The sequence below is a fragment of the Theropithecus gelada genome, chromosome 16, assembly GCF_003255815.1.
Source record: "Theropithecus gelada isolate Dixy chromosome 16, Tgel_1.0, whole genome shotgun sequence".
NCBI lineage: Eukaryota > Metazoa > Chordata > Mammalia > Primates > Cercopithecidae > Theropithecus > Theropithecus gelada.
In genome coordinates this window covers 73,623,583-73,649,837 of record NC_037684.1, presented here as the reverse complement: position 1 = coordinate 73,649,837, position 26,255 = coordinate 73,623,583, and the positions used below count along the sequence as shown (strand labels likewise).

The 26,255-nt window shown below is 44.3% G+C and overlaps 1 protein-coding gene across 2 annotated transcripts in view; it reads right to left on the bottom strand.

Annotated features, from left to right (window-relative positions):
- Positions 1–6,556: 6,556 nt before the first annotated feature.
- The window catches only part of ULK2 (unc-51 like autophagy activating kinase 2), a 102,777-nt gene continuing 83,078 nt past the window's right edge, over positions 6,557–26,255 (bottom strand). The window contains exons 21-28 of one of the 2 annotated variants that reach the window (XM_025362878.1): positions 21,935–22,084; positions 19,691–19,899; positions 17,904–18,082; positions 17,000–17,118; positions 16,492–16,649; positions 13,289–13,424; positions 12,023–12,121; positions 6,557–6,797 (exon numbers count right to left, since the gene is read on the bottom strand). In XM_025362878.1, coding sequence (XP_025218663.1) covers positions 12,063–12,121; positions 13,289–13,424; positions 16,492–16,649; positions 17,000–17,118; positions 17,904–18,082; positions 19,691–19,899; positions 21,935–22,084 — 1,010 coding nt within the window. In that variant the 3' untranslated portion in view covers positions 6,557–6,797; positions 12,023–12,062. Of the gene's footprint in view, positions 6,798–10,453; positions 12,122–13,288; positions 13,425–16,491; positions 16,650–16,999; positions 17,119–17,903; positions 18,083–19,690; positions 19,900–21,934; positions 22,085–26,255 lie in introns of those variants that run through there. The other variant, XM_025362877.1, reaches the window with a different exon arrangement.

Here is a 26,255-nt window from a genome sequence, read left to right as displayed (position 1 = left end):
TCCCAGGTACTGTCCTAGGAGCTAGGGACACAGTAAGACAGTAAGGCTCCTGGCTTTAGAGAGCTGACGTTTTAGTGAGGTGATAATAATAATAAACAAGTAAAAATACACACAAGATAATTTCCGAACGTGATTACTGCACTGCAGAAAGCAAACCTGCTGGCCTTTGCCCATGCTGGTCTCTCCCTCAGAACACTCCCCTCTCTGCCGACTTCATGCTCCCTTCTTTCCTGGCTTCCTTGGCTGGTCCGGTTCCCCTACCACAAGTCCCCATAACATCACCCGCCTCTCTTCTGTGGCATTAGTCACAATTGTCATGTTGTCTTTACCAACGTCCTGTCTACAGTGTGTGCCCCATGAGGGCAGGCCATGCCCTTTCTCCCCTGTGTCACAATATAGCGCCAACTCACAGCAGGTGCTTAATAAACAACTTCAAGGGAATGAATGACGCAGGAAAAAAGACCCAATATCAAGCCAAACATCACAATTTCTCAAAATTTGTCCATTAGCCTCCGGCATAGGAAACATCCAGGGAAGGGAACTCCTTCCTATCCTAGACCTTGCCTGCCCCACACCACCGTCCTGCAAGCTTCTCCTGGCAGCAGGCTTTATTTATTTATTTTTTTTCTCTGACGTGGAGTTTTGCTCCCGTTGCCCAGGCTGGAGTGCAATGGTGTGATCTCGGCTCATTGCAACCTCCGCCTTCTGGATTCAAGTGATTCTCCTGCCTCAGCCTCCCGAGTAGCTGGGATTACAGGCGCCAGGCACCACACCCAGCTAATTTTTATATTTTTAGTAGAGACAGGGTTTCACCATGTTGGCCAGGCTAGTCTTGAACTCCTGACCTCAGGTGATCTGCCTGCCTTGGCCTCCCAAAGTGCTGGGATCACAGGCGTGAGCCACCGTGCCCAGCCAGGATTTTTTTCTTCTATGCGCTAGTAGGCCTGAGGTATTACCTTTCTCACCTACAAAACCCCATCTAGGCCAGGCGCCGTGGCTCACGCCTATAATCCCAGTACTTTGGGAGGCCGAGGCAGGCGGATCACGAGGTCAAGAGATCGAGACCATCCTGGCTAACACCGTGAAACCCCGTCTCTACTAAAAATACAAAAAACTAGCCGGGCGAGGTGGCGGGCGCTTGTGGTCCCAGCTACTCGGGAGGCTGAGGCAGGAGAATGGCGTGAACCTGGGAGGTGGAGCTTGCAGTGAGCCGAGATCGTGCCACTGCACTCCAGCTTGGGTGACAGAGCGAGACTCTGTCTCAAAAAAAAAAAAAAAAAAGAAAAAAAAAAAAAGCCCATCTAAAGCAGTCCTCACATGGGGCAGCCCCGCCCTGCCAAGCAGAGGCAGGCCCCAGGAGGGACATGTGGCGAGGGCAGCCCTTCCCTCCTGCCGGTGGCCCTGAGTTCTGCAGGTCTGAGTCTCCTTTGGGGCAAGCTCACTCCCCAGCCTCCTCTCAAGGCAAGGGCAGATCTGACCAGACCCAAGAGGGGATCGAGGAATCTTTGGGGCAAGACAGCGGAACTTCTTTGGGGAAAGGGGACTTGAAAACTCACCTCACTGCTTCCCTTAAGGGAGATGGGCTTCCGGGGAGCTGGGAGTCCCCATCACCTAGTGACAAGGGGGCACCGAGGGGGAAGTTCTCATATTTTCTGAGTTTGTGCCTTTTCTGAGGTTTTCCTCAGACTCTCAAAGGGGTCCCTGATGGCGACCCCTTGGGAAGAAGTTACCTCACTGTCCCTTCTCCCCTCCCCATGCAAGATACTGTCCTTTCTCAGGGAGCAGCCCTAGAAGCCTCACTGCCTGGGGGCGGGCGCCCTCTGCCGGTTGAGGGCGGGACCGGGTCTGGCTCAGCGCACGGGGTGCTGCTGGCAGTGGGGCTGGTCAGGGAGACACGTGGGGCTGGACAGGTGTGTGGGGCCTGACCTAAGCTCCTTCTCCAAGGGCAGAGAAAGCACTGAGGTGGGGATATGACTCCCAGGGGTGGGGCCTGCCGCTGACAGTGCGTGGCTGTGGGGGTCCAGAGGCACATGACCTCAGAAGAGTTTGTTTCAATGCAGACAGGCAAGGCCTAGAGTATACACTTCGTATTTTAAAAACAGAGGACAGGCCGGGCGCGGTGGCTCACGCCTGTAATCCCAGCACTTTGGGAGGCCGAGGCGGGCGGATCACAAGGTCAGGAGATCGAGACCACGGTGAAACCCCGTCTCTACTAAAAATACAAAAAATTAGCCGGGCGCGGTTGTGGGCGCCTGTAGTCCCAGCTACTCGGGAGGCTGAGGCAGGAGAATGGCGTGAACCCGGGAGGTGGAGCTTGCAGTGAGCCGAGATCGCGCCACTGCACTCCAGCCTGGGCGACAGAGCAAGACTCTGTCTCAAAAAAAAAAAAAAAAAAAAAAACAGAGGACAGAGCTAAAATATTTATAGAGGATCGGCCCCGTGGTTTTTTTGTCAGCCCCACAGCAAGGAACCAGAACTTGGTTTTGCAAAAATCAATATGCTCACATAGCCCTACTGAGACAGGGCAACAGCCCAAGGCCCGGCTCCCTGACACTGTAGGCAGCTCTTTCTAGGAACAGGGGCATCAAATCCCAGCACGGCAGGGAGAGCCTCACTTTGCTTACTGCCATCATTTATTGAGCACTTGCTAAATGCCAGGCACTGTGCAAAGAGCATTTTCCCCACACAAGCAGGATTAGAAGGTAGTAGTCCTCTTATCTTTTCTAATGGATGGAAAAATTGAGGCTCAGGATGGGAAGGTCCAAATAACACACAGGAAGATTAAAAGTAGAACACCCCATTTCTCAAAGAAGCAGAAAAATATGTTCCAAAACTACCAATGGAGAAAAATTTGCATGCTGTAAACTAACAGTTCATTAAATTCTGTTTAAGGCTGGATGCTTTAAACAGATCACGCCGGTAATCCCAGCACTTCAGGAGGCAGAGACGGGCGGCTCACCGGAGGTCAGGAGTTCAAGACTAGCCTGGCCAACATGGCGAAACCCTGTCTCTAATAAAAATGCAACAATTAGCTGGGCGTGGTGGCACAAGGCCTGTAATCCCAGCTAATGGGGAGGCTGAGGCAGAAGAATTGCTTGAACTCGGGAGGCGGAGGTTGCAGTGAGTCAAGATCACGCCACTGTACTCCAGCGACAGAGACTGTAGAGAGAAAGAAAGAAAGAGGAGGGGAGGGGAGGGGAAAGAAAAGAAAAACAATGGAAAATTCCAGAAATAAACAATTCCTAAGTTTTAAGTTACACACTATTCTGAGCGGTGCGATGTAGTCTCCTGCCATCCCACTTGGGACACAAATCATTCCTTTTGCCTGGCGTGTCCATGCCGCATATGTGATCCACCCTATACTATGTGATTGTATAGGGAAAAACAGCATACATACATGGTTTGGCACTTTCCAAGGTTTCAGATGTCCACTGGGGGGTCTGGGAGCATAACCTCATGAATACGGTGGGACTCCTGCAGTTGTGACAGAGACCATACAGTCTTCAAAACCTAAAATATTTGCATTTTTCTGTACAGGAAAAGCTTGCCAACCCGTGGTCTACACACCTGGTATCTTGGACCATCCTGCCCCAGACTTCCTCTGTAACAACGCTGATAATGTTTCTATGACCACAGAAGTAAAAGGAAATTGTGACCTTTACCAATAAGCAACTTATTTTTACAAATTACTTACGTAATAAGCATCCTGTTTCCAAAACAGACCTCAGTTTTCATGCCCGTTTTGAATGAACATTTGTCACACTGCTGGCTCCTTTGTTACTGAGTTAACGGTATATTCTTGAGATCAACTTTTCTAAGAAATGTTATTTTAGCACATGTCCCATGGAAAGGAGGGTTTATGGCTCCACAATACAGATGTGACAAAGAGGAAGCAGCATGTGACTGCCAACGAGGAGAACCAACAGAGTGGGTCCTGAGGCCTCCCGTGTCCTTTCAGCCTCGCTCTGCTCCTCCTGCTGCTGGCCACGCCAGCCTCAGCCAGGAGCTGCCATGGCAGCTCATTTGACTCTCACAGGAAACCTGAGAGGCAGGTTGTGTTTCTCTCTCTGCTTTACTGACAAGGACAGGGAAGCCCAGGGAGTGAGGCGTCTCACCCAGGTCAGTGTCGGCACACACAGGAGGCAACCGGAGCATGTGGCAGGGCCCCACAGGACACCAGGGCCTCTCAAACCCACTACCCTTTCAGGCCCCTCTGCTGCTCACCATTGGTGACATGAGGCTGTCAGGAACAAAGGGAATTTCTGGATTTTCTCCTAACATTTTCCCCCACTTTAACCTCCCTTCATCTGTTGAATTTACTGCAAATCTTTCCTAGTCTTTTAGTTTTCCTATACTTAAAAAACCTTGTTTCTAAAAATTGAATAATTAGGCTGGGCACAGTGGCTCACGCCTATAATCCTAGCACTTTGGGAGGCCGAGGTGAGTGGATCACCTGAAGTCAGGAGTTCGAGACCAGCCTGGCCAGCATGGTGAAACCCTGTCTCTACTAAAAATACAAAAATTAGCTGGGCGTGGTGGCAGGCACCTGTAATCCCAGCTACTCAGGAGGCTGAGGTAGGAGAATCATTTGAACCCGGGAGGCGGAGGTTGCAGTGAGCCGAGATCACGCCACTGCACTCCAGCCTAGGCGACAAAGCGAGACTGTCTCAAAAATACACATACACACACAAAAAAATTAGCCAGGTGTGGTGGCACACACTTGTAATCCCAGTTATTTGGGAGGCTTAGATGGGAGAATAGCTTGAACCCAGGAAGCAGAGGTTGCAGTGAGCCGAGATCACGCCATTGCACTCCAGCCTGGGTAACAGAGCCAGACTCTGTCTTTAAAAAAAAAAAAAAAATTAATTATGTAAGCTCATGGTTAAAAATATTAGCATTATGGAATATAAAATTAAATGTCTCTTAATATCCCAGCACTTTGGGAGGCCGAGGCAGTGGATCACCTAATGCCAGAAGTTTGAGACCAGCCTGGCCAACATGCTGAAACCCTGTCCCTACTAAAAATACAAAAAAATTAGCCAGGCGTAGTGGCGGGTGCCTGTTATCCCAGCTACGTGGGAGGCTGAGGCAGGAGAATCACTTGAACCTGGGAGGCAGAGGTCGCAGTGAACTGAGATCGCACCACTGCACTCCAGCCTGGGTGACTGAACAAGAATCCGCTTCAAACAAACAAACAAAAGTCTCTAAAATAATTCCCATTTTCCAGGTCCATCAGACACTACAGATAGGGAAGGAAAACTTAATTCCATTGGACACCTACAGATATATCTTGATCATCTTATAAACACTTAAAATATATTCAAATCTTTTGTGCATATTTTCATCATATTGTAGAAAAGTTCTCTCTTGGCCGGGCGCGGTGGCTCAAGCCTGTAATCCCAGCACTTTGGGAGGCCGAGACGGGCGGATCACGAGGTCAGGAGATCGAGACCATCCTGGCTAACATGGTGAAACCCCGTCTCTACTAAAAATACAAAAAACTAGCCGGGCGTGGTGGCGGGCGCCTGTAGTCCCAGCTACTCGGAGGCTGAGGCAGGAGAATGGCGTGAACCTGGGAGGCGGAGCTTGCAGTGAGCCGAGATCGCGCCACTGCACTCCAGCCTGGGTGACACAGCGCGAGACTCCGTCTCAAAAAAAAAAAAAAAAAAAAAGAAAAGTTCTCTCCAAGAGACAGGTGTATGGGGGTGCTGTTTTCTTTCTCAGAATGTAAAAGGGATTTATGAAAAAACTGTTCATGCTCAGAATATTCTGGGTTTCTACTAAATCCATTTTCCAATCACAAGGCATTCCGTATCAAAGCCTGCACTCTTTCTGCTCCTTATGAGAATTCCTACCTAAATCAGCCATCTTTGGTTTAGCTCCAAAATGTATCAACTCACCTTCATCTTCACTGAAAATTTTCCAGAGGAAGCAGAGCAATAGCCTCTAGCCAGGGCCCCTCAGAAGCCCTGGCTGTAGGTTTCCCATCACTGCTTCTGAAGGGAAACCATGTGCTAGACAGGAAGTCACTTTATTGTCCGTGAGACTTGGGAGAGGCCTTCCAGAGATCCGGCCAGACTCAGGCCACTATCTTCTTCCCCAGCCTCTCCCTGTAGTAGCGGGTGGGAGTGCCAACGTCAACAAGGGCCCTCATGTGGGCTGAGACGGGAACAATAGGACAGAAGGTAGGAGAAGGCAGCAACTGGGTGGACTTGGTGGCTGCAGACGGGGTTCTACACGCTGTCCTCCTCCTGCGTAAGCCAAAGGGTACCGGCACTGAACGCTAGGCTGGGCAGGCCGAGGTAAGAATGGGAGTGCACGCAGCCTCGGCGGGGCAGCCTCTAAAGAGCGTTCCTGGAGAAAGGAGAAATGGGCTATGTCTACTGCCATCAGTGAAGGAACTGGTCCCAGGAGGCTGGCAGGGCCTGTGGTGGGGGAAGGTCCTCTGGGCACACCTAGAATTGAGGGTCCTCCCACTTCCCACTGGAACAATTCCCTGCTGCTCAATCTCACTGCCATATGCAAAAACAAGCAAGCAAACAGGAAAACTTAAAAGTGGGTTGATCGAATGCTTGAGTTTATTAACATGTCTCCGAAGTCTTTTTTACTGGGAGTTTCAGGGTGGTCTCTGAAATCCATTGCTGTTGAGCTCCAACTCCAGGCCCCATGGGGTTGCACCAAGCTGCTCAACCTCACCTGTTTCTTGAAATTTTGCTCCCTTCCACTAGGCAGAAGATGGGTCCAGCAGGAGACATTGGAGCACCAAATGGAAAAGCTCTTCCTTCTTTCCCCTCTTCCTGCACATCAGAAAGAATGCATTAGAAAGACAAGGAGTGTGCATTTGGGTTTTCTAAGGGTGAGACAGTGTGGGGCTCCTGTAGGGAGGTGGGTATTCCTGCGCCCAGTGTGGCCTCCTGCTCCCACCACTATTCAGCTGTGCGGTTTTTCCTTGGGGGAAATTACTTTCCAAATTTGATTTTTCCACCTGTAAAAGGAGGCAAGTAAGGGTTGGTATGAGGATCAAATGAATTAACAACTATCAGACTGACACAAACATTCCACTTAAACAGCCAAATTGACTTAAAAGGGCAACATAGATGTCTGAAGTTAGAGTGCCTGGTGGGTAAGCTGGAGAAAGGAACTTCTATGCAAGAACTGTGTCCTTTCAGAAGCTCCAGCCAGAACGCACATGGTTCGAGAGAGCCCTGAAGACAGGCATTGCCCCACACAAACACAGAACAAATTGTTCTCCACCCTCTCCCAAAACAAAACAAGAGCAGTGAAGAGCCACAGACTGATGACCAGTACGACGGATACAGTATTGCTGAGCCCTTCCATGTGCCAGGGGCTGGGCAAAGAATTTCATATTAACTTATTTCTCACTTCAATTCTGTGAGACATGCACTCTTCCCCCACTGACAGATTCGGGGGAGGGGAGGAACTTTGCCAAAGAACACACAATTGCACATGGTGGAGCTGGAGTTTGAGACCAAGTGGACCACTAAGCTACCTGCCAAATTCAGTTGCAGAAACCCCAAAGGAGGTATAGAACACAGTTTCCAATAAACAAGAGCTCATATCGGCACTTCCTAGTGATAGAAGCTAACTGTCCAAGAGCACGACTGTCTTGGGACAGGAGGTCATGCTGCAGAGCCCAGGGCGGTCCGCCCTGCACAGAGAGGGAGTGCAGACCTAAGGAGAGGCACACTCTGTGAAAAGAGGAAAAACCTACAGATTGATTCCACCTGTTCAGAGCAACAGGCACGGCTTCACTTGGGACCACATGTGCCCAGGGGCTCCACAGGGCTGGGTCCTGGCTCTGTGGCCATCTCTACACAGCCGCTGCTGGGCTACTCTGTGAGAGGTCACACTGGCTGGCAGCAGGATCTCAGCCTCTGCTCCTTTCCCTAGTACAGTTTGATCTCTGAGTTCACTTTGATCTTTTACCAGTTCGGCTTCACCTCTTGCACCAAGGCTGTGATTTCTCAGGGCAAGTTGTCAGTTTTCCCGTATGCAGTGTTTTTCTAGGTGGATTGTTTCTGATGTGGTTTCCTCTGATGCAGGTGAGGGAAGTATCACTTTGACTCCTCCCCCAATACAATTATTCTCACAGGGCTCTGCTAAACACCAGACTTGGGAGGGACCCAAGAGCTTGTTTGGCTGCAGATTCAAGGGTCCAGAACTCAGAAGAAAGTGGTCCGAGGTGTCTAGAAACAGGCACAGATGCTTCCAGAATGCACTTAATACCAAGTTCTCTGAGCAGTAGCTACTCCCTGCCAAGTAACCCTCCTTGAGAAACACTGATCAACCTTGCTTTATTCCAGAAAGAATTTAAGACTGCCTACAGAAAACACGAGGGAGCACAGTTAAAATGTGTGAAGTCCTCCTCCAAAACATGTACTAACCACTAATATCAACATTAAGGATTTTGGCCAGGCACGGGGGTTCACGCCTGTAATCCCAGCACTTTGGGAGGCCGAGGCAGGTGTTCAAGACCAGCCTAATACGGTGAAACCCCATCTCTACCAAAAATACAAAAATTAGCTGGGCATGGTGGCACATGCCTGTAATCCCAGCTACTTGGGAGGCTGAGGCAGGAGAATCACTGGAACCCAGGAGGCAGAGGTTGCAGTGAGCCAAGATCGCGCCATTGCACTCCAGCCTGGGCAATACAAACAAACAAACAAATAATAAGGATTCTTCACATATCTAAGTCCAGGTCCTCATATCCACTGTGTCCAACTCAACTTCTCCTTATTACTGTGCAGACCGAGGCAGTCCAGCCCTAAAAATCCCCTCCTCTCAAGCTCCTAGACGGGACTCTAGTGAGGGGAGAACTGCTGCCCTGGTAATTCCTCTTGTGGGGACAAAGGAACATGGGACTATGGGCAATAAGTTACTTATCAGTCTTCACTGGAGGTTGTTTCTTTCAACTAAAATTATCAAAATTGGGTGTTACAATTTTTAACTTGATATTCCCAGACAAGTGCCAGGAGAGAAGCTGTTGCAAATAGCTGGCTGAGTGGAGAGGAGAGAGCCTCAGCAGAGAGGCAAGCTGGAGGGAGGGATGGATACTATCCTTCTCTGAACTGAAGCAGTCACAGGATGGCTACACACAGCACTCCCGGCATGCAGAAGGGGGCGTGGGGACTCAGACACTCGAGATGCATGGGTTTGGGGTACCCACTCGAGGCCTCATGTCCACTGTGTCCAACTCAATTTCCTCCTTATTACTGTGGAGACTGAGGCAGCTCAAGCCTAACAGTCCCCTCCTCCCGGCTCCTATTCACCACTCCCGCGAGGGAAAACAACTGCTGCTCTGGTTGCTTCTCTCAGTGGAAGGAGGGGACAGGGACTATGGGAAACCAACTATCTAGAGCACAGGCCTCCAAGTCCAGTGGAGGGTACAGCTAAAGCAAATCCTTACAGTAGTAATAGCTGGTCAGCAATTTTCCAGGTTATCGCTTGAATACAGGTGTCAACCCACGAATGTAGGTATGAACTGGTACATTTCCACTTTATGAAACACGATATGAAATTAAAAAATACTCAGGGAAACATAAAGCATTTGTTTATTATTGCTATACTCAAGGCAGTATCTCTTAAAACAATTAGCCTTGATAATGGAAGTATAACCAGAACCATTATTCATGAATTTACAGTTTGTTCTTTTCTGCTGTTGAGACTTCACTGTTTCACACACACCATCTACCCCAAGAACTTTATTATACAAGAACAAGAAGAATTAACTTGAAAGTCACAAAGCATGGCTTGACAGCTTGCCTAGTTCCTGACTTTAGGCCAATCACGTCCCCTCTCTGAACCTGTTTCATCCTGTGTTAAAAAAGAAATGGGGGCCGGGCGCGGTGGCTCAAGCCTGTAATCCCAGCACTTTGGGAGGCCGAGACGGGCGGATCATGAGGTCAGGAGATCGAGACCATCCTGGCTAACACGGTGAAACCCCGTCTCTATTAAGAAATACAAAAAAAAACTAGCCGGGCGAGGTGGCGGGCGCCTGTAGTCCCAGCTACTCGGGAGGCTGAGGCAGGAGAATGGCGTGAACCCGGGAGGCGGAGCTTGCAGTGAGCTGAGATCCGGCCACTGCAGTCCAGCCTGGGTGACAGAGCGAGACTCCGTCTCAAAAAAAAAAAAAAAATAAAAAACAAAAGAAATGGGAGAGGAAGAGGAGAGGATAGAATAAACCTACAACTGAGATAACACAGGTGATAACTGAAAGAACATGAATGAAATTTCACTGTGAATAAAAAATACTATACACAATATCACTAATAACAAATAGGGTTGGGGAGGTAAAACAGTCTATGTTCCTGGAAGCCTGCATGACAGCAGCTGAGAACTAAATCCTGGGGCAGGACAAAGGATATTCATGGCCAAGTCTCTAAACTCACTAATGAAGTACCTGGCTCAACAAGTCACTTAATATGTACCCAGCTACACCCTAGAAACATTTTGTCAGTTTTATTTTACCTTAATATACATTTGTACAGGCAGTAATAAAAAGGCTATTACACAACAATTCAGTGAGTTTTACCTAGTTTCAAGAATAATGCATGCAGTTACAAATGAGAGGTAGAAACACTGTATTAAAGACCTAAAAATACAAACGTCATATAAATAAATGTTCAAATTAACTCCTGGAATTTCATACAGATAAATAAGGTAAAAATTACATTACTTTGTCAAAGTAAAGGAAAACCCATGTTTGTTTTTATCAGTACATTAAAATGAGATTAATGCCAAAGAGCTCTGTGCAATTTGTCAAAGAGTTCAGATTATTTTATGTAAAAGGATTAAAATAAAAGGATTAAAATTGGTGAATGGTTTATTCAAGTATTCAAGCAGGTAAGTAAAAGAAACCAAATAATATACAACGTAGGAACCATTCCTGGAGGGATATTAAGTTAACTGCCTGCATTCTCCATGACTAGCTATTTGGTGAACTGTCAGGATTAACATGAAAAATACACATTAGGCAGAAAAGAGCTGCCCATTTTCCTAAGAGAAAACAAACTTCATTTTCCACTCACTTCATGTAGGAACTCCACATCACTAACAAGCCTTTAGGTCACCAACTTTGTTTTGGCCCTATTCAAATTCTCAAGAGTATCTCTTGATCCATGATTTTTTTTCCTAATACTGCCCAAATAAACCTAGCCTTTAGTAAACCTAAGGTCACAGGCATCAATGTACATTTTGCATGCACAATAAAAAATGGAACCAAAAGCTAACAAAAACATTACTGAGAAAATCTGTAGGTGTAGATGAAGAAAAAAAAAATTGCAAAGGTTCACATGAATACAAGTTTTAACCACTTAAAAGTTCACTGGAGATTACATGTGAATTCTGGGAAGGGTATATGTATACAATCAAGTAAAATATTTTAAACAAGTCCATTGTGCCTCGGTTAAATTACAAAATCCAATACACAGTTGTTTTAATAAATTAGTGCAATATGAAAGATTTTGGAAGATTAACATGTGTCCATATTAGGATCAAATTGAAGATTTCAAAATTTCTTCCAAGATCCATGTTTCACTTCTTCTTAAGCTATTTCTTCCTGAGCTGTTTAAATATACATGCTCAGATTTAAACAAACTTACTCCAAATATCAAACTGCCTGGATGAGGGGTGAATACTTTTACCTTTATACCTCAGCAAACACACAGAATTTCACACACTGCTCTGATGAACCGAGTGATGAGCACTCACTTTGTTACATTTTTAATTATCTTTAAGAATAACTGTACCGGTTATCCTAGTTCTAAGGTACATTTATTCACCAAGTCCAAACTGGGAGCCAAACACTCTTGCTCCTGCTTCTACAAAGAAAAAGGGAAAGGGTGACTTTCTCCAATAAGGCAGATTTCCTACAAATATGTAGTTTTTGGATTGTTTTTCCTTTTTGAAATCACTGCTTGTTCTTTGGTAGTCACCAGTTAAGAAGCTACAGTTTCCTGGGGATGGGGTGACAGAACTCAAGCTGTAATCCCAAAGGCATCACCTCAGGTTCCCACCACCGGTCCATGGGATGAGCCTGCTGCTCACACGGTTGCGGTGCTATGGCAGAGCGCCGACAGTCTTCTCTCAATACTACATTTATCTAGAAATAAAATAACAAAAATGAAGAACTAATGAAAAAAATCACTAATTATATTGTCATCTCTATTCTATCTTTGCCCCAAAGTTAACAGTTCTGAACATGTTTTCTTATTTCCGCTTGGTAATAGTTTAGATACGACTTCTAGCTTAGTGCTGCAAAGTGGTAAAATTTAGGTAAGCACGCCGGCTAGCTTGCTACATAACTAGCTTGCTCAAAACTGCAAATAGTCTTAGAACTGCCATCCTCTTGTGGCTACTCAAAATGTAGTGTGACCACATACACTCCAAACAGTCCACCACCTCTGCCTAAAAAACCAGATTACTGGGCTTGTATGTCATAAGTAATAACATCCTGGTATCCCATCAATCTCCACTCTGCTAACTATACCAAGTCTGCAGTACACAGAAGTTTCACAGGACTCTTCAGTCACTAAGCCCATGAGGCTTAAAATAGTTGCATTTAATAATAAAAATAAAGTCCTCCTACATATACGAACACTTGCCAACAAAGTAACACAGTGTAGAAATCTAACGATGAATTACACAGTCACCAGTGCTTTTCATGCATCACCTATAATCCTCACAACAACCCTGCAAGGCAGGTACTGCTGTATCTATCTATGTATCTATCTAGCTATGTATTTATTTATCTATATATCTATATATGTATCTATGTATCTACCTACCTACCTACCTACCTACCTACCTAGGATGCAGTCTTGCTCTGTCGCCCAGGCTGGAGTGCAGAAGCGCGATCTCAGCTCACTGCAACCTCTGCCTCCTGGGTTCAAGTGATTCTCCTGCCTCAGCCTCTCAAGTAGTGGGGCTTACAGGTATGGGCCATGATGCACAGCTAATTTTTGTATTTTTACTAGAGACAGGGTTTCGCCACGTTGGCTAAGCTGGTCTCAAACTCCTGAACTCAAGTGATCCGCCCACCTTGGCCTCCCAAAGTGCTGGGATTACAGGTGTGAGCCACTGTGCCTGGCCCTACTCCCATTTTATGAAAAAGAAGCTGAGGCCGCGCAAAGGCTCAGTGATTTGCTCAAGGCTGGAAAGACACGATTCAAACCCAGGCAGGATTCCAAACTCCAAGCTCTTTGTACTATGCCTGTGGTAGACAATCAAAATGAAGTCAGTAAATACACTACTTTGTAAGTCAACTTACATTTATGTACATTTTCAATATCTGCAGGGTCCTGTAGAATCTTAGTTAGGCCTTCCAAAAGAAGGGCTGCCTTATGATAGCGATAAACAATATCTTCGGTCTGCTGAAACATCTCATCAAGGGCTGCAGACTGAACCTGGAACCAGTCAACAAAAACACAATTCTCTCAATTTTTCCAAGAAAATACAAATGCATTTGGGCAATGAAGCTTTAAATGGAATCCACCTAAAATTAACACATTTTGGTAAAGTGATATAATCTGCAAAACTGCATAAAATTCAAAGATTCTTTGGGATGAGCAATACATAAGAGCAACTTCATAAAAAGTCATTCTGCTTTCAAACACAGCCTTCTGGTATTCAGAGGTATGCCTCATAGATTTCTTACTAGAACCCTTCTAAACTGGCTCCTTTATGACTTCACTATAAATTGATTTTAAACACACACTTCCACACAAGGGTAACCTGAAATTTCATTAAAGTAGATTCTGTTTCAATCATACAATTAAATGATGCTAACAGTCACTTACTAGCTTTATTGGCTTCTTTTTCTAGCCAAATAATTTTTGGGTGTTGTCATTCATTCATTCAAATATACTTATTAAGCACCTACTAAGTGCCAGGCACTGTGCCTACAACGAAGGAGAGCTCGCAGTCTGGAGGGAGATACAGTCCTGCAAAAAATGCAATTCTAATTCCAAGGGACACATGGTATTACAGGAGGAAGCACTGGATGGTACGGAATACAAAGGGGATGCCTCTAACCTATATTATGGAAGAAGACGATTAGGGGAAGCTTCCAGGAGGTGCTGTTTGTGCTGAATCACAAAGCAACAGCAGAAGTGAATTAGGTGAGGAAAATATGGGAAGGGGCTCTCCAGAAAGAGGGGATGGTAGCATTATTCACAGGGGTTTCCCCATCAACATTCTGATTTTCTCTTTGATCATTAAATACCAAAACTCTCAGTAATCCAGTATCCAAATTTACTTGTTAATACGCTATATCTTTGTTTTTAATTTTAAAAATATATTAATGTCTTCTTAGACAGATGGGGTCTTGCTCTGTTGCCTAGACTGATCTCAAATTCCTGGGCTCAAGCAATCCTCTCGTCTCAGCCTCCTGAGTAGCTGGTACTACAGGAGCTTGCCACTGTACCTACCTATTCTCTCTCCTTCAAAAAAATAATTTCAAGTAGCTAATAACAAGCAAATAAAATGGATACAGAAAATCAGAGCCAGGACAAGTAAAAAGAAAAAAATAACTTAAGTGTTAATGCCTCTAAGCTCACTAAGCAGCCAGGAGGAAAGGAGGAATTTATTAAGTTATAGATCTCTTTATTCCGAGAAGGAAAAACAGCATAATAATACTTTATGGAGAACATTTTTCTGGTGCAAAATTCTAAAAATAATTTATCATATAAGGTCTCAATTCAGCATACAGTGATGCAGTGCGTATTATTCACCTCAACAGTTTACAGCAATATGATATACACTATTTTTGTCAAGAATTTATATTCCAAAGTTATTTTCCTATGGTTATTTTAATAAATTTCAAAATAAGGCCATGGAATATAACAGCACAGTTCAAAGTAGACAAATGGAAAATGGAAAGGGGGATCTATTATGTTAATGTGTAGAAATACAATTAGCACGCCGAGCGTGGTGGCTCATGCCTATAATCCCAACACTTTGGGAGGCCAAGGTGGGTGAATCATTTCAGGTGAATCATTTGAGGTCAAGAGTTCAAGACCAGCCTGGCCAACATGGTAAAATCCCATCTCTACTAAAAATACAAAAATTAGATGGGCATGGTGGCAGGTGCCTACAATCCCAGCTACATGGGAAGCTGGGGCAGCAGAATCGCTTGAACCTGGGAAGCAGAGGTTGCAGTGAGCCAAGATCATGCTGCTGCACTTCAGCCTGGATGACAGAACAAACTTCCATCTCAAAAAAAAAAAAAAAAAAAAATATGATTGGCTAACGAATGAATTTTCCCCCACTTAACTACTTTTTCAACAACCTCTATTTTTATTTCTACTTCAGAGCAATTTTTCCCCAAGAGAGGCAGAAAACAAATTATTTCCAATATTATAACCAGAAAATTGGAAAAGGAGGTTTTACTTTGTGTCTACACTACAATAATTATCAGTAAGTGGGACCTGAGCACATAAATTTGTGTGGATTGATTAATAAAGCAGTGTTTTTTCTTTCTTTTTTTTTTTTTTTTTGAGACGGAGTCTCGCTCTGTCGCCCAGGCTGGAGTGCAGTGGCCGGATCTCAGCTCACTGCAAGCTCCGCCTCCCGGGTTCACGCCATTCTCCTGCCTCAGCCTCCCGAGTAGCTGGGACTACGGGCGCCCGCCACCTCGGCTAGTTTTTTTTTGTATTTTTTTTAGTAGAGACGGGGTTTCACTGTGTTAGCCAGGATGGTCTCGATCTCCTGACCTCATGATCTGCCCGTCTCGGCCTCCCAAAGTGCTGGGATTACAGGCTTGAGCCACCGCGCCCGGCCAGCAGTGTTTTTTCTAAGAGTTTTATCAAGCCTAACTTTTTTAAACAACAGAAAATGCAGGAACAGATCCTGCTAATGCTTTTAGATGCACACTATAAAAAGATTAGATCGGCTGGGCACAGTGGTTCATGCCTGTAATCCCAGTACTTTGGGAGGCTGAGGAGGGTGGATCCCCTGAGGCCAGGAGTTCGAGACCACCCTGGCCAACATGGCGAAACCCCATCTCTACTAAAAATACAAAAATTAGCTGGGCATGGTGGCAGGTTCCTGTAATCCCAGCTACTCGGGAAGCTGAGACAGGAGAATCACTTGAACCCGGGAAGCAGAGGTTGCAGTGAGCTGAGATTGTGCCACTGTATTCCAGCCTGGGTAACAGAGTGACTTCATCTCCAAAAAAAAAAAAAAAAAAAAGATTAGTTCATTCCTAATGCCAACAATGTTTAATAAGAGCTGTAATAAACTTTTAGCAAATGTGGTAAATTACAAATGTGGATTTGTAATTACATCAAATACATTCAATAAATTACATTAAGAGTTGCTTAAATCCAATTACTTCTTTAGTAGAAGGCGATCCACAATACTTGGGATTGAGACATTATCTTTTAAAATGATAGCTGTCAAACAGATATTCAATTAAAAAGACACTTAAAAGATAAGTAGTACTATACAATATTAAACCTTAGAAAGGGTTACCATTTCTACAGCACAATTATAGATGAGTTTCTCTGCAGTCACACTGTTGATTTCATCAATAAACCTCTGTTTGTCAGAGAAGAATCGATTCAGCTTTTCTGTAAGTTTCTTGCACATGGTGATGCAGAATTTATATCGTTCGTTCAGATTTTTGACAACTGAAAAAAATTGAGATGGGAACTAATTTTAATTTTCCTCCAGAAATAAAGACACAGTGATATGTATCTTTCTTGCTGATATATAGGGAAGGTGTCATTAGTGATCATTCAAAAAAAGGACCAGAAATAGGATTGTTTCATATGTTATCTCTTTCAATATGAAAAGATTGAGAATAATGCACTTCTGATTTATATCAATCAAACTGCAAAAAGTTAATAACCCAGCATCTTTTCTCTTTAAGAATATTGAAAAATAAAAATAACAGTGAGTACTCATCAGACACTCTCACGGTGTGATGGGAAAGAGCAACTTAAGGACCCCTGGAGTCACACGCTGCCTTCTCCCATACCTTGTTTCACGGCTGTGGATGGGCTCAGTTTCCCGGACTTGATCTGGGCTTTGGCAAGATGCAGAGAAGCCGCAAGCAGCTGTGCTGCTTTCATGTACAACACCAGCTGCTCCACCCGCCTGCACCCAAAAGACAGTAGCAGAGGGTTATCTAGTGAACTAATCTAAGATGTGGCACTCTACACAACAGGTCAACATTAAAATTGCCTTTCTATAAAGGAGTAGCATCCTCTTTGATTTCCTTTTTTTTTTTTTTTGACAGAGTCTTGCTCTGTCCCCCAGGCCGAAGTGTAGTGGCTTGATCTTGGCTTACTGCATCCTCTACTTCCTGGGCTCAAGGGATCCTCCCACCTCAGCCTCCCGTGTACTAACAGCTGGGACCACAGGGGTGCGCCACCATGCCTGGCTAATTTTTGTATTTTTTGTAGAGACAGGGATTTATCATATTGCCCAGGCTGGTCTTGAATCCATAGGCTCACGCAATCCTTCTGCCCTATCCTCCCAAAGTGCTGGAATTACATATAGGCGTGAGCCACTGCGACCAGCCCTCCTTAATTTCTTAATGCACAAGTAAACTCTAGAGGGACAAGGCATAAAGATGTGTGTACTTTGAAAACAACGGATACACTCAGATAAAAATAAATACAATCTATTTACATAAATAGTAAAATTTATGTAATTTTAATGTAATTATCAACAGTATAATTTACAAGGAAAGGCAACACTAAGGTTGTATAATCTCCAGGTCTTGGCTCATATAGTGAAATCTAGTACAATGAAATAATTGAGACTCCTAGCTTTTAGTAGTGAGATACGATCTTCAGTGGATGACAATACCTATGACTTAGACACAAGTTTAGAGAAAGCATGAAAAGTCTGGAAATGAATGACAGGGGGGTACCCACCCCCAGTCTTTGCTCAGCTGACTGATCTGGTCCACCACCACACTCTCCTGGATCTGGTACAAGGACACAGCAGATGTGCACAGCTCAGGGTTTCCTCCCCTCACGGCTGTCAGGTCCAGCACACATTCGGTGAACATCAGCATCACATTCAGATGGCGTAAGGTGTCTGTGTGTTCCCGCTGCAGCAAAGTCAATTTGTCTTAGAAAATTTCAGATTAAAAATAGGTACATACTCATTTCTGTACATAAACCATGGCCACTGATCACATTTTCTGTACTTATGAGTATCAGAATGACAAAAGGAGATTGAAATTTTTAAACTTCAGAAAGCTGGTAAGAAAATGAACACAAATGAAATCAAATGTAGGCATATGCATGTGTTTGTGTATATATATCAGAGTACCCACATAAGTAAACTCTCAGGATGAGTCGCTGTGCTTTTACCAGAAAAAGAAAAGAAAGCTGAATGATTAAACCAATATACATGAGACAAAAACGTGACAAGTTAGACACCAAGATTATAAGGATACTATAGGTGCTAAATTACACCTCTTGATACTGTAGTGAATTCTGTTGACTTCTTATAATTTCAGAGTTGCTTTACTTAATTTCTGGTGGTTTTTCAGTTAACAGTGATTACTAATACCAAAGCTCTAAATTTCTGTGATCTTTTCAGTTAGTTAAAGAGGGGAGTGTGGGTAGACATAACAACATTCAGAGGGCTGTCATTTAAAAATGGGTATTCTAGGCCAGGTATGATGGCTCATGCCTGTAATCCCAGCACTTTGTGAAGCTGAGGCAGGTGGATCACCTGAGGTCAGGAGTTTGAGACCAGCCTGGCCAACATGGCGAAACCCCATCTCTACTAAAAATACAAAAATTAGCCGCTGTGGTGGCATGTGTCTGCAGTCGCAGCTACTCAGGAAGCTGAGGCAGGAGACTGGCTTGATCCCAGGAGGTGGAGGTTGGAGTGAGCTGAGATCGCGCCACTGCACTCCAGCCTGGGTGACAGAGAGAGACTGTCTCAAATAAACAAACAAATAAATAAATAAATGGGTATTCTAGAATGTTGTTTTGAGATTTGTTTTTAGTTATAAATGCATTCTGAAATCTCAAATAAGCCTAAAAGTTTCCCACTCTATTATGGTTAAAGAAAGATGAGAATCATTTTCCTGGTGACAGAATAAGCCAATGGACTTCTAAGTCTTTCTGTTCTGTGACAGCATATTGGACTATATGTTTCAATATACTGGAACATGTACTGGAATGTACTAGAATGCTCATGCCTGTAATCCCAGCACTTTGGGAGGCAGAGGCGGGTGGACCACGAGGTCAGGAGTTCAAGACCAGCTTGGCCAACATGGTGAAACCCTGTCTCTGCTAAAAATACAAAAATTAGCTGGGCATGGTGGCACATGCCTGTAATCCCAGCTACTCGGGGAGCTGAGGCAAGAGAACTGCTTGAACCCAGGAGGCGGAGGTTGTGGTGAGCCAAGATCGCGCCACTGCACTCCAGTCTGGGCAACACAGCGAGACTCCATCTCAAAAAAAAAAAGAAAGAAAAACACAGAATCTATGCGTTTCTTCCCATAAACCAAAGCTTATTATGGATGAGTGTCACTGTCAACATTAATCTAAAACGACATCAGCGATACTTTTCAAACAGAAAAGGCACGTTAAAGAGAACATAATTTAGTAACTATTTAATGTATTTTGTTCTTGTCATCACTAGAATGTTCTCATACCAAATCAACGTTACATTCACACCACTATAGTCTCTTCTCTACCTCCATCAGCGTCTCCTCCGGCAGTTCAGGGGCTTCAAAGGTGATGAGCCCCTCCAGGCTGGGGGGTGAAGCACCGTAAGGCACGTATCTCAGGCTGGGAGCTGCCTCTGCTCCTGGAGGGGAAGAGCCGAAGCCTGGGCCAGGCGGGGACCCCACACACACGCGGCCACTCACGGCACACAGAGAGCCCCCCGAGTTGCTAGGCCCCACTACAAGGAAACAGAGGATACATGGCAGTGTCCAGAGTCAGGGCTTTCACACCCACTCCTACTCTTATGTACTGAATAAACCTGCTGAGGTGATAAAGGAAATGTTAAAAGAAACTCACTGACCCCTATGTACTATTTGAGGATATTAATAGTCTTTACCTATCCATGTTCATTGTTATTCCTTGTCTATATATTTTATATTAGACATCATCACAGCTGGTTTTTTTAATACTCTGTTTTAAACAAATTTAGATCATATTCATTTCTCCTTGCTGTTCCACAGGGCCTCATAATTATAAAACTCAATGGATGCATAGTGATTCATTAAGTTTATATATAATGTTTATCTGGAGTTATTTATACTATTTCTGATTTTATTCATATTACAAATAGCACTGTAATGAAATGCAGTTGTTCCTTCTTTTGAATAATTTCTTTGTGATAAATACTCTGAAGTGGTATAAGAAGGAATGGAATTAGCATATTTTTACAGCTCTTCCTAAGAACTAAGATCAATACATATTTTTATAGCTCTTCCTAAGAACTGCTATATTACTCTTTAACGCAGCCCTGAGTAAGCACATAGATCCTATTTAAACCTCAATAACACTGGACATGATACTTTTTTTTTTTTTTTGAAACAGGGTCTTGTTGTTGCCCAGGCTGGATTGCAGTGGCGTGATCACAGCTCACTGCAGCCTTGATTTCCTGGGCTCAGGTAATTATTTCATCTCAGCCTCACAAGTAGCTGGGACTATAGGCGTATGCCACCATGTCTGGCTAATTTCTGTATTTTTTTTGTAGAGATGGGGTTTTACCATGTTGCCCAGGCTGGCCTCGAACTCCTGACCTCCAGTGATCCTCTCTCCTCGGCCTCCCAAACTGCTGGGATTACAGGCGTGAACCACCATGCCCAGTCTTGGATATTACACTTTTTAAAATGTAGTTAGAGTTAACAGATACAAATGTTACTTTCTTAAAATGGCATTTTCTTATTATTCAAGGTTTTTAACTGTCTTAAAAATATGATTTTAGGTCTATTTTCTCTTATTATCTATTTCTGTCCTTTGCTTATTAATCTGGTATCTTGATTAGCAACTTATTTAGAATAAGATAACTTGACTCATGGTACAACAGAGAAGATGTCGAATTACTGATTTCAAGTCCAATCTAAATACTTTCTTAATTTTTGGTATTAACCTATTTACAGATTATAAATGATAAAACAAATCTATTAGCCTTCTAACTGTATATAGGATTAAGTGCAAAGATTGAGACCCAAAGTACAAAAAATTTTAAAAATAAATAAAACAAGTTTCTTTCCTTTTTTCTTTTTTTTGAGACAGAGTTTTGCTCGTTACCCAGGCTGGAGTGCAATGGTGCGATCTCGGCTCACTGCAACCTCCACTTTCCAGGTTCAAGTGATTCTCCTGCCTCAGCCTCCTGAGTAGCTGGGATTACAGGCACCTGCCACCACATCTGGCTAAATTTTTTTATTTTTAGTAGAGACAGGGTTTCACCATGTTGGCCAGGCTGGTCTCGCACTCCTGGCCTCAAGTGATCTGCCTGCCTCAGCCTCCTAAAGTGCTGGGATTACAGGCATGAGCCACCGCACCTGGCCAAAACAAGTTTCTTTAAAACAAACAAACAAACAAAAAGCCTATAATTTTCAAATAATTTATTGGATCTACTAAAGTAACCCTTTAATATATAAGCTGAGAAGAACCATATTTGATTTGCTTCTTCATGAATAAGTCATATTTATACTATGTCACTTTGTAATATATTATATAGAACATATAGTATTTTAATATATAATATAGCACTTTACAAAGTTTTTTTTCCCCACAAATAATGCCTCATTTGCTTCTTAAAACCCATTAAGATAAAGAAAATAGTAATCTCCATTTCACTGGTAAATAAACTGAAGCCCCGAGAATTAAGTGACTTGGCCAAGTTACAACACTGAGTCATTTGTCAAAACACTACATTCCAAATACTAGCCAAAGACTGTAATACAATAAATGCTCCTTACCTGAGGTTGTTCTTGCTCGAAGGAGCATGTGGGTACAAGTGGGGGCCACTGCACTGTGTGGAGGAGACCCTACAGTGAAGAGGACAGCCCTGGAACTTGCAGCTATACCTGCAGGAGGTGCCAGAACAATACCACAGGCTCCTGCTGGAGCTACAACAAAAAGTTTACAGAAGGTCATGTTACCTTGATAGTGTTTATATCTGGGAGATGGGATTGCAGGTGGATACTGACTTTTATATCAGGAGTCTAGTTTTTTTTTTTCTCTCTCTCTTCTTACAAAAAGTACTTATTGCTCTTAAAATCAGAAAATGTAATACAATATTTTCATTAAAATAATTTATAGTAATCTCAAGTGTGAATCTTCTTCACACCAAAATCTAGCATTTGGAGTTATATTTGTATACTTCTAAAATACATGAACTGTAAGTTATACATGTTGAAGACAGTCCTAAAAAGTGAAGGCCAAGAACTGGGAATAAAAACATGTTAAGCTAGGGTGGGTGTGGTGGCTCATGCATGTAATCCTAGCACTTTGGGAGGCCAAGGTGGGTGGATCACCTGAGGTCAGGAGCTCGAGACCAGCCTGGACAACGTGGTGAAACTCTGTTTCTACTAAAAATGCAAAAAATTGCCAGGCGTGGTGATGTGTGCCTGTAATCATAGGCCTGACTCAAGAGCCTGAGTCAGGAGAACCTCTTGAACCCAGGAGGCAGAGGTTACAGTGAGCCGAGATCGTGCCATTGCACTCAGCCTGGATGACAGAGCGAGACTCTGTCTCAAAAAAAAAAAGAAAAAAAAAGAAAAGAAATCAAAATAAAGACATTCTCAAATAAACAAAAGCTGAGAGAATTCACTGCCAGCAGACCTGTCTTACAAGAAATATAAAGGACAAAGGATAGTTCTTCAGACCAAAAGTAACTAACTCCAAATAGTAATCCCAATCTGTAAAGATGATAATTATAAAACACAACCTGTATAGTTCTTCTGTTAACTGATTTAAAAAGCAACTGTATAAAACATGTATACAGTTGCATTGTCAGGTCTATAGCATATAGAAATGTAAAGTTCATTTAATTATTATCATTATTATTATTATTATTATTTTGGAGACGGAATCTCACTCTGTCGCCAGGCTGGAGTGCACTGGCGAGATCTTGGCTCATTGCAACCCCCACCTCCTGATTCTCCTGCCTCAGCCTTCTGAGTAGCGGGGATTACAGGCCCCGCCACCACGCCCAGCTGATTTCTGTATTTTTAGTAGAGACGGGGTTTCACCATGTTGGCCAGGATAGTCTCGATCTCTTGACCTTGTAATCCACCCGCCTTGGCCTCTCAAACTGCTGGGATTACAGGCGTGAGCCCCCGCGCCTGGCCTTACTTTTTATTTTTTTAGAGACTGGGTCTCCACCTGTCACCCAGGCTGAAGGGCAGTGGTATAGCTCACTGCATAGCTCACTGCAGCCTCGAACTCCTGAGCTCAAGTGATCCTCCTGCCTCAGCCTTCCACAGTGTTGGGGTTACAGGAGCGAGCCACTGCACCCAGCCAGAAATATATTTGATAATAATAACATAAAGGAGTCAGATGGGATTAAAACTGTATTAGGGTAAGGAAATGACACCAGATGGTAAATCAAATCCACAAAAACAAAAACAAACCAAGAGAACCAGAAATGATAAATAAGAAAGTTAATATAACAAACTATAAACACATACTTGCTTTCTTTTCTTAGCTTCTTTTCAAAGACATAAAATTACAAACCAGAGTAAGATGGCAAAATAGAAGCCTCCACCAATTGTACAATACACCCCCCCAAAATTTGCGCACAATAAAGCACCTTTATAAGACCCAAAAATCAGGTGAATAATCACAGTACCTGGTTCTAACTTCCTATCACTGAAAGCGGCACTGAAGAGGGTAGGAAAAGTAGTCTTGAATTGCCAGCACTACCCTCCGCCACTCCCCTGGCAGTGGCTGTGTGTGGTGAAGAAATAATCTGTGTACCTGGGGGAGGGAGAGTGCAGCAATTTGGGGACTGCACATTGAACTCAGTGCTGCCCTGTCACAGTGCAAAACAAAACCATGCTGAACTCAGCTGGTATCCGCCCAGAGGGAGCACTTGGACCAGCTGTAGCTAGAGGGAAAGTGCCCACCTGAGTGGCCAGAATGTGAGTTTCCGCAAGCCTCGCCACCACAAACTAAAGCGCTCTGGGTTCAAAGTGAACTTGAAAGGCAGTCTAGGATACAAGGAACGCAATTCCTAGCCAAATCCTGGTTCTCTGCTGGGCTTAGAGTCAGTGGATTGGGGCACAACCTAGGGATTCATCAGACAGGGCTTCTAAGGGAGGGTTTGTGCCATTCCTCCTCCCAAACCCAGGCAGCGCAGCTCACAGCAACAAAAGTGACTCCTTCCTTCTGCTTGAGGACAAGAGAGAAAGGTAAAAGGGGCTTTCTCTTGCGTCTTGGATACTAGGCTCAGCCACAGTAGGACAGACTCCGGGCAGAGTCGTGAGACCGCCATCCCAGGCCCTAGTTCCTGTTGACATTTCTAGCCACACCCTGAGCCAGAAGGGAACTCACTGGCCTTGAAAAAAAAAGACCCAGTCTTGGCAAGATTCATCACCTACTGACTGAAGAGTCTTCGGGCCCTGAGTAAGCAATAACCACTACCCAGGGAGCATGCTTGGGCCTTGGGGGAGACTCTGAGACATGCTGGCTTCAGGCATAGCTTGATCACAGTGGGATAGAGCACTAAGCAGACTCTTGGGGTTCCCAAATCTAGGCCTAGGCTCTTGGACATTTCTGGACCTGCCCTGAAGGGTGGGGTCCTAGGCCTAGTAGCACTCAGTACATGCTGACTGAAGAGCCCTTGGGCCTTAAGTTAACATCAGTGGTGGCCTGGCAGAACTCCTTGTGGGCCAGTGGTGGTTATGGCCACAGGGATAGGTTCCTCTGCCTGTGGTAAGGGCAGGAAAGATTGGGAAGGACTTTGTCTTGTGGTTTGAGTGGCAGCTTCGCTGCAGTAGGATAGGATACCAGGTAGATTTCTAAGGTTTTTAAATTCCTATCCCTGGGCCGGGCGCGGTGGCTCAAGCCTGTAATCCCAGCACTTTGGGAGGCCGAGGCGGGCGGATCACAAGGTCAGGAGATCGAGACCATCCTGGCTAACGTGGTGAAACCCCGTCTCTACTAAAAAAATACAAAAAACTAGCCGGGCGAGGTGGCGGGCGCCTGTAGTCCCAGCTACTCGGGAGGCTGAGGCAGGAGAATGGCGTAAACCCGGGAGGCGGAGCTTGCAGTGAGCTGAGATCCGGCCACTGCACTCCAGCCCGGGTGACAGAGCGAGACTCCGTCTCAAAAAAAAAAAAAAAATTCCTATCCCTGACTCCCAGATAGCATCTCTGGACATGCCTGGAGCCTGGGGAACTTGTTGCCCTGAAAGGAAGGACACAAACCTGGCTGGTTTCACCACCTGCTGATTTTAAGTCCTGGGGCTTGAGCGAACATAGGTGGTAGCCAGGCAGTGGTTATAGAGGGCCTTGGGCAAGACCCAGGGCTGTGCTGGCTTCAGGTCTGAACGAGGTAGTTCCAGTGGTGGTGGCCACAGGGGTGTTTGCATCACCCCACCCCCACCTCCAAGCAGCTCAGCATAGAAAGAGAGATACGCCATTAGTTGCTCACCTTTTGATAAAAAGGGAACAGAACAAAAGTCTCTACCTGGTAATCCACAGAATTCTTCTGGACCTTATCCAAGTCTACAAGTCTGCAAGAACTACAGCATTATTGGGCTTGGAGCCCAAGTCCCGTCAAATACCTGGAAAGTCTCCCCAAGAAGGACGGGTACAGATTGCAAAGCCCAGATTGTGAAGACAACAGTAAATACCTAACATGTCAATGCCCAAACACGGACAAAAATCTATATCAAGACCAGTCAGGAAAACATGAACCTACCAAGTGAACTAAATAAGGCACCAGGGACCAATCATGGAGAAAGAGAGATATATAACCTTTCAGACAGAGAATTCAAAATAGCTGTTTTGAGAAAACTCAAGGAAATTTAAGATAACATAGAGAAGAAATTCAAAATTCTATCAGATAAATCTAACACAGATTGATATAATTAAAAGTATCAAGTAAAAATTCCAGAGGTGAAAAATGCAATTGACATACTGAAGAATGCACTGGAGTCTCTTAATAGCAGAATTGATCAAGCAGAAGAAAGAATTAGTGAGCTATGAAAATAGGCTATTTGAAAATAAAGAGGAAACAAAAGAAAAAAATGAAAAAGAATGAAGGAAGCCTACAAGATCTAAAAAAATAGCT